The sequence below is a fragment of the Apaloderma vittatum genome, unplaced genomic scaffold (genome assembly GCF_000703405.1).
Source record: "Apaloderma vittatum isolate BGI_N311 unplaced genomic scaffold, ASM70340v1 scaffold22374, whole genome shotgun sequence".
Classification (NCBI taxonomy): domain Eukaryota; kingdom Metazoa; phylum Chordata; class Aves; order Trogoniformes; family Trogonidae; genus Apaloderma; species Apaloderma vittatum.
In genome coordinates this window covers 43,753-52,674 of record NW_009714651.1, presented here as the reverse complement: position 1 = coordinate 52,674, position 8,922 = coordinate 43,753, and the positions used below count along the sequence as shown (strand labels likewise).

The 8,922-nt window shown below is 34.1% G+C and overlaps 1 protein-coding gene across 1 annotated transcript in view; it reads right to left on the bottom strand.

The window, feature by feature from the left end:
- Window positions 1–2,805: 2,805 nt before the first annotated feature.
- Window positions 2,806–8,922, bottom strand: part of PDE6C (phosphodiesterase 6C, cGMP-specific, cone, alpha prime) — a 28,970-nt gene continuing 22,853 nt past the window's right edge. The window contains exons 17-22 of the mRNA XM_009868856.1: window positions 8,287–8,394; window positions 8,017–8,080; window positions 6,909–6,983; window positions 6,685–6,768; window positions 5,505–5,658; window positions 2,806–2,867 (exon numbers count right to left, since the gene is read on the bottom strand). Coding sequence (XP_009867158.1) covers window positions 2,806–2,867; window positions 5,505–5,658; window positions 6,685–6,768; window positions 6,909–6,983; window positions 8,017–8,080; window positions 8,287–8,394 — 547 coding nt within the window. The remainder of the gene's footprint in view (window positions 2,868–5,504; window positions 5,659–6,684; window positions 6,769–6,908; window positions 6,984–8,016; window positions 8,081–8,286; window positions 8,395–8,922) is intronic.

Sequence of the window (8,922 nt, the reverse complement as noted above, 5' to 3'; positions counted from 1 at the left end):
TTGTCATTACATTAAGAAAACTGGCTGCTTTTTATATTATCTCAAACTTTAGTTATTGTCAGATTTTTGTAAAAAGACATTTTGGAAGGTTCTGTTATTAGTTTAAAGCCATACACTTCAATATATTTGTATTTCTAATTTATTAAACAAGAGTTAATAGCCTTAAATTTATTGATCATGTAGACTTTAATATTCAGGTATTAGTCTCTGGAAGTATTGAGGAAGTTCAGTTTTTATCAAATGTGTGTTTTTCTTGAACATGACGTGACGTTTCAGACATGATTTACTTAAGTAAACCATGTCTGAAATGTCACCCCTATCCTTGGAAAAGTTTACTTTGTTGTGACTCAGTTTTAAGTTTTATTTATAATATGATGTGACTGATAATTCCACTTAAAAAAATCTGGTTGGTTGTTGAAATTTTTGATGTAAAAAATAAAGTGTGTAACTTTCTACTGGAGATGTACATGTGACTTGTATGTTATCTGTGGTTTCTGATCTCCTTAACATTGATTCTAAGTTAATCCTTCTTTAAAGTGTAATCCTAAATATTCAAGTAAAGAATATCTATTGCTTGAGAAACTTACTGCATTCATCTTCCTTTTCAAATAGCAACACAACTTTGAACATTCTTTATTTTATGTTTCCAAAGAAACAGTCTGCACATGAATAGTTACAGTGGCTATTTTCTTTGTTGTATGAAAATTACTTTGGCTATAAAGGACAAACTTTTTTTTTTTAATTAAATATTCCTGTTAATCTGTGAAGTTAGTGTTGTATAAAATATATTTTTGATAAGTACTTCCCACTGTAGATAAGTATTTAGAATGTATGTATAATAAGTATTTGATGTGGAAAATGTAACAGCAGAGATAGTTGCAGTGTATTTATGAACATTTTACATGCACTCATATGAATAAATTGAGAACTCTTATTTACAAGTATTACTTAACATAATTACATTTTAAACAGTTATAGATGACAGTACAAGGACATATTTAGTGTGTCCTTGAGTAAGAAATAAACGTAGCCTTGCACGAAGGCTTCTTTAGGTAAGAAGGTGGATTTAAAGGTTAATTCTCTGTCATCTCGCAAGCTTCGTTGAGAGTCAAATCCAATCTGCAGCAATCTGCTTACGTGTATGCAACTTGCCCAAAGGGGCTTTTTGTCAAATGTGTTGCTATATTTATTGTTTCAAGTATTGTATATCATGTGGTGTGGATAACTAACTCCTCTTGGGGTCTTCAAATTACAGTTATCAAATGGTACAGTATACATATTAAATACATCATTTAATACAATTAAAATAAAATTACATGATAAAACAATCTTGAAATAGGTTTTTTAGTATCTGCATTTAATACAGAAAATAATACATCATACCCAGTCTTATGTCATAACTAAGTTTCCATAAAATATTTGACTCATTTGTAAATAAAGATGTAGTAAGTGGGATATTTTTATGGCTTCCTTTAATCCTGGGTGATAACTGTACACAGTATCTCTGTAGGACGTTGTTAGAAAGATGTATAATATGGCAAATCATTCAGTCGTTCCTTTCTCTGTGGATGCTGAGAGGCCCTTTTGGGGGGGGGAAAAAGAGTATGGGTCTTCTTTCTTTAAAGAGAGAAGAAAAGCGGCAGGATTGGGTGTGAAAGTGGTGAAAGCACTTTTTTGTTGCAAGAATTGCATTTGGCAATTCTCTTAGATTTGGAACTGATTCCAGTGAATACTTAGGTCCGTGCATGACACACTAGGCATTTCCCTTCCTTCAGCTGCAGGAGGAGCCGACTTGGTGAGACCTGAGTAGAAGGTATGGAGTGGACTCTATCGTTCTTCAAGAACAGATGGTTTTGGTAGGGAGATTGTTGTTTATGAAGAGCTGCTTTGTATGCAGTGTATCCTCCTGGTTGTAGAAAGGGAGGTAGTCTGAATTTTGATGTGCTCTACTGCTGTCCTCTCCCTCGCAAGATTAAATCAGTACTAGTTCATTGGTTTTCAAATATTTTCACTTACTGTATTTAAACAAAGGTCCGTTGGGAGTACCTGAGCCTTTCAAAATGCCTTTGGATGTGGATCCTGCTGTAGTATTACTAATATAGGTATCTTATTAAACTCTTACTTTTGTGTGAATTATGGTGTTTACAGTCTGCTCTTTACAATTTTTACAATAAAAGATGATCAGTTTAGGAACTGTGGGCAGAGTTGTTTGCACATGGGCCTACGACTGGTTTCTCTTAGGTGTGACTACAATTTACAGATTTATGCTTGGTAGTTTTGAAAAAATACTGTGTACCTTGGACTTGCTTTTTAAAAATATGAGCAAGGGAATGGTGTTGAGCATTCCTAGAGTGAAGGAGATGTTTACTCTAGGACTTTATATAGTATTAAGAATGAATGAAAAGGACAAATCCAGATTAAGCAAATACACATAATAAAAAAAATCTAAATATACAAGTTACGGAAATTGCAAATTTTTGAGTTATACATGTTAGATTCCATTCAGTGATTTTTTTCTGGACAGTGTGCAGAAGTTACTTTAATATAAGTACTGGATATAAATTGTGACATGAAAAAATACCTAGTTAACTCATTTTGCACCATTATTTTTTCTTTTAATTTTCCAGTTTTTAATTGTTAACAATTTACTCCATTAAAAATTATTTCCAACAAATGGTGAGTATTGAAGAGGATTGTTAAAAGGTCAATCTATACTATTCTATGCGAAGCAGAAATCCACTGGGACTCATTGAAGTTTTTTCTAGATGTCTTTTCTGTAGCAGAAACGCTGTTTGAGACAGAGGATTACAAAACTATACATGTCTTGGATTTTCCTTCCTCTCCACCTCCACCACCTCCATCTCCTGCTAAAAAAACAGAGGAGAAAGGTAAAATTAGTATTTTCTGTTAATTTTAGCTTCTCTAATTTCTTGTTAAAAAGGCATTGCTTTTTTGATATGCATATTATATGTGTTTGATCTGAAAATTGAATGTGCTTTCACTACTTTTCAGGGAAAATGGAGTAAAAACCACTAACAGATGCTCTATATGCATATGTGTATACAGTGTAGCCGTTGAAAACAATGTTTCTCAGAGGATCAAACACACACTGAACCACTCTTACTGGAAAGTTTCAGTAGTTAAATATATATAACTCTGTCCCACACATACAAAACTGAGGTATGCAAGCCATGTGAAAGAAAGAAAGAAACTCTTGGATCAATATAAACTGAGAATCTATTTTTGAAGCAGATGATACAAAAACTTTAATTTGACCTAATTGTATGAGCCTTTATCCAACCCTGCATGAATCCCTTTGTAATTACCAATTAAGAGAGACACTTCTTGTTTGTTATCTATAACTACTGATTCCGTTACTGTCTCTCTCGTATGATGCCACAGATGTTCGTTGGTTATAGTTGAGATTACTTCAATATAATAGATAGCGTTTCCAGGTTCATTTCAGTTAAGATACCAATATTAGAATTAAAACTTACATTTGACAGCTGTGGATCACCATGTTACTAGGTCATTTTCGACCCTTTCCACCTGCATTGAAACATGTCACATAATCAGTGTCCTACCCTCTGTAATTTGTGGATATAATCAACACTATGTTACTAACTATGTATTTTATTTTATTAGTTTAATAATGTATTCTGGTTTAGTTTCTGTTCTGAACTTTCCACTGTAGTGGTTCAGCAAATATGTTTATTTTGGTTTCTGTCTACTGAATGACTAAGAATAGCCAGGTCAGTGTGATCTAGAGAAACCGCTGTGGTTCAGCACGTATCAATTATTGTTTGTATGAATTGACTTAACAAACGCATATATTTGCATGGCCTTGATTTGACAGTGTCAGATCTGTTCTTCACAAACATGCATGGCCTCATTCCAGTGCACATTTAAAAAGATGCAAAATAATTCACTTACATTTTGTGATACCAGGTATGATAGGCAAAGGTCAGATCCTTAACCCCTGCAAATCACTCTGTCTGTGCTTGCCTGTGTACGGCTCCTTCTGGGAAAATACTCCTGTCTTTAAGGCAATGACTAAGTGCTTCCAAAATGCCAATGATGTAAGATGATCCTAACTTCAAATGGGAGTAAAAGTACCTGAGTATTCCTAAATGTGGAATTTAATTTTAAGAACCTTATGCTTAAGAGCATAGGATCAGACTTCAGTGACTATACTCTTTGCCAAAAAAGCAGATGTATAAGGAAGTTTGTCTGTAGGTCCCAGGTTGGTTTGTTTTGCTGGTATTTCTGTGAAGTTCAGATGCTTACATTCCAGTATAAGGAGAGAGTACTTTGTCCATACTCACAACCAGCTAGTTCTCAGCAATAAATTAATCTTAAATAAGATGGTATGATTAATTGCAAAGAAAGTATCTTTAAAAATAAATGGTGGGGACATAATTGCTGTGAAAGTGTATGTAAGTGGTATCACAGTGTGAGCAGGCCAAAATACTTACTGTAATTTTATTACAATAATAATATTTAACTTGTGTTAAACTTGTCTTTCAAAAAATGTACTTTGATTAAATCATGTAACTTACACTACTTTTTAAACCACCCTGCAACAGCATTGGTATTTAATTTTAGTTTAGTATTATTTATTTTAGGAGCCAATAACTTCCTAGTTCCACTTCACACACTGATATAACTTGGTGGGTAGCCTTGAGTAGCTTCTCTGTGTGAAATGTGAAGAATATGCACCTATTTCCCACAGACACTGATTAACAAATAAATTATTCAGTACTGTCTTATGATTTAAGAGTAAACTAACTTCTTTAAACAGAATAAGTGACTTGTCGCGCACTTCAGTTCTAGGATCTCAGTTTCTATAAAATCAGATTCTCTTCTAGGTTATGATATGCAGAACCATACTTTCAGTTTTAGGTCTTGGGATGTCTTAGAAAGATTAGTGTTAAATTTGTAATATGAGAGTGAGTGTATTTAATCCCGGAAACTGATGGTAGGAAACCAGAGCCAAAAGCTTTATCTTGAACTTGGAAGAGAAGTGGACATTCCTACTGCTTTTTTATGTTCCAAATACACCCTATCCATTCCCATCTCTTTTCTTTATGTTTTTCATTTTCAGCTTTAACACAGTCCCTGAATATATTTAGGGCTGATGCCACACAGAATTTTGATGTCTCTAGTATTTCAGGTGATTGCAACATTCACAGATCAGTGTTTAATTACGTTCAGTTTTAACTCTGAAGACAAAAGAAATTTTGCATTCTGTTTGCTTTTGTGATGGTCATATTTTCTATAATTCTGCAGTTTAGGAAACGAGGTCTGTGTTCTGTGTTGATGTAATCTTTAAATGTTACTCCTTTTCTGAGTAAAGATAAAGCTAATTTGGCTAATTCAGAACTTGCATACCATTAGTATAAATAGAATATTGCACAAGTGCACTGTATGTGTGCATTTGAGAGAGATAATATGTTGACTGTCTTACAAATATACATGAATGAAAACCTTAGAAGTTCCTTAACCTTTTTTGGCAGCTGCTTCTTCTTCCTTTTTCTTCTGTTCCTCAATGACTTTCATCTTCTCTTCATATTCATCAGCTCGTGTTTTCCATTCAACCCTGTTGTTCTGAAGACCATCAAACATAGGTGTAATTTCCTTGTGAAACCTTGAGAATTCCTATACAAACAATTTAAATTAGTAAATTAGAAATTTGCAAACACTGATGATTTGTAAAGTCTGAATTTGTGGAAATCCTGCTGCTTTTCAGTTTTCTGTTAAATCTAACTCAGTATGTATGCTAGATTAAGTAATTTCATCTGATTTCACTTCTTTTCCAAGCCCTTGTTCTATCTATGGTAGTGGGTTTTCTGTAGAAGAAAAAAAATTTAAAAGGAGTAGTGTGGGTACCTGCTGGTGCCCATTTGAAAGCATGTTCTTGGCCATGCAGTGGTGGCATATTATTGGAAAAACAGTGTTGGGTTAATAATGCCCTATTGCATACATTGTCAATTGGAAAAGATCTGAATTATGTACTGCACATTTTTATATCTTCCCTAATCCCATATTTGTTAGTCTGCTTCATATAATACAATTATAACTACGATACATGGCGTTTTATCATATGCTTGTCAGTATCAGGATATAAGAAAAAAGTCTAGTATCCTGTAGTATATTCGAGCAGATAAAGATGTATCTGAAGGTGTTAAAATATTACATGTCACTGTTCTGCATGACACTTGGAGATAACATTAAAAGTTAGACAAAGACTAATTGGCACTTCAGGGCCTTACAGGAGATAAAAAAGATCTGTATTTCCAGAATATTGACAATTTCCTATTCCCTTTGCTGTGCAATTAACTGCTTTCTTTAACCATCCACATGTTACACGCTTACATTAAGTGGGGCTGTGAAGAGTCAGACTGAGCTTTCTGTCTCATTCTTTCAAGGTGGTAACAAAACCTCAGCGCCCTCAAGTTTCACTGAGATCTTCACTTTTGTGAATTTGCCTCACACCTCTTGAATTTGCTTTGTGGGAGCAATTCTTCTATGTAACAAAACGTTGAAAAAATTCAGTGGTTGTGATAGTTGTTACCCTGTAACTGAGACTCTTGCTGCTGTCTAGAATTTTTTAACTGCAATGTTTTGTGACTAATTGTGTCGTCAGAACTGCTGCAGTGGGAAAACCACATTAGTCATTCTTACCTTGTACACAAACGTACACACAAAATCAATGAAACCAACTTGGAGCTTAGGTAGTTCATCTCCTTTGTTTCTGTCCATCATAGGCTAGAACAGAGCAGAGTTAGGTTATGTAGATATCGTGCTTTTTGGGTATAATGATCTAGTAAGCATCATGTACCATTATCTATTCAGTGTTTTCATAATGGTTAATATTGCTTAACGCAGTTAAATTATTTAGTACTTACAATTGGCTGCTGCTGTAGCACAGTTCGTTCCAGGTCACCTTGCTCCCAGAATTCATTTGCAACCATGAGGGCAACCTGAATAATCACAATTCAGTGGAAGTGTCAGGAGAAAGTAGTAAATTTAAATAAAGAAAAAAAAGGCTTTCCAGAAAATATGAAAATGTTGACTAACCAAGAACTGGCATGCTACTATTTACCACTTGACTATTGTTACTAAGTTCCACATGAAAGGATTTATTTCGTGCTAGCTGCATTATGCCTGAGTAATTAAAAAAAAATCTCAGAAATAGGGAGTTCTGGTCAAACAAGTACAATCCCACTCCTTAATCCCTGTAGAGGTAGTCAAGCCCTTCTTTTAAAAATTACAGACACTTTCTGGAGTACTTAAGCCTTTTTCCAGGAAATTATCTCTACCACTATTCTGGTGCATACCGAGTAAATTGTAGATTATTGTTTTGTTCCTTGTCAACAGGAACAAGACAGTACTAGCAACATCACAGCCTTCTAGTACCTGTAACGTGTATTACTTAGAAAGCTCCACAAGCATCTTGCAGTAGTGTTTCGATTATGTATTGTTAAAATCTAGTCCTGTAAGGCTAAGTGGTGACCTTCAGCATGATGGTCAATAAGTATTGGAGTCCTTGAAGTGCTTACACACAAAGCCACGTCACACTGTATTAAAGACTTTATTTTCGTGTATTTAAGCTACTTTGCAATGGCACCAAGATATACAGAATAAGCGCAACTCAAATCATACTGTTATTTAATCTGTGCCTTAAAAATAGCTGAAAAATAGCAAAAGTTAAATAGCACAAAAATAGCTGAGTGGTATTTAAGTGTGTCTTGAGCAGCTGACAGAATGATTCAGTTTTAGCTGAAGGACAAGTAGAGAAGGGTCGAACAACTGTACAGTGGTTGAGAAGAGACATTATGGAATACTTAGACTCATAGTGAGAGAAAAATTGAGGTTGTTTTCTGGAAACACAGCGGAGTGCTGATACTTAAATAACTATCAGCTGATCATAAGAATTTTTTTTGAATGATCATGAACAAAATAGGCAGTAAAAGAGACAGTAAATGCAGTGTTGTCTGTTTGAAAACTACCTACCTTACTTTGCACTTCCCAAGGCTTGGTTATTGCAGACAAGTCACATCCAGTCATCATCATAGCCCTTTGAAAACGCAGAACAGGAGTATAGTTAGGATGCTGATAGAAATAAACAAGGAATTTAGATAACTCAGATGCAGATGGATGCACATTTTAAGAAGATTGTAGACATCTATTTCCATTTTAAAATCATGGTTATGCTCATCAAATTCTTTTAAAATCTGGTCCTAGATAAGCGATTGAATAAAGAGTAAAGTATTAACCACCTACATGATGACTTCTTTTTTGGTTGGGTCAATAGATATATATTTAATTGCCTCCTCTTCTGATTCCATTTTTTCAATTGCATCCACAATCTTTTGAAACATAGTTCTTTTCCTGTTGAAACATACCAATAAACCATATGTTAATGAACAAAAGTTCCTGAATTAAAAACTAAATAGAAAATCCTATTTGTGATATTTATGCTTTTCTGAAATAGCATCCTAGTCATAGTAGTATCGAAGTGATAACTTCTTCCTGTTACGCTCAAACTTTTCAGGTAACGTAGGACATTTACATTTTGCTATATACCACTGATATATAAAGTATTATGTCAGAATTCCTGACAAAGAAACAAATAACCAATTTCATAATTCATAATAAACTGTTTGGGTTGACATTCTTATTTCTTTAGTATTACATGTTTGTTACTACCTGCAATATTAATGAATTGGGAAAAGTGAAACAAATACTAATAAATGTACTTCCACTCCTTCCCCTCAAAAATCCACAGAAACACCAAGATCTGACTGAGAAGAACTTTCAAAAACATAAATGTAACATGCTGGGTCTTAATAAATCTTCTAATTTGCATTGAGAATTAATGAAATAATGGAATTACCGCTCACCAAAATTTAGTAACTG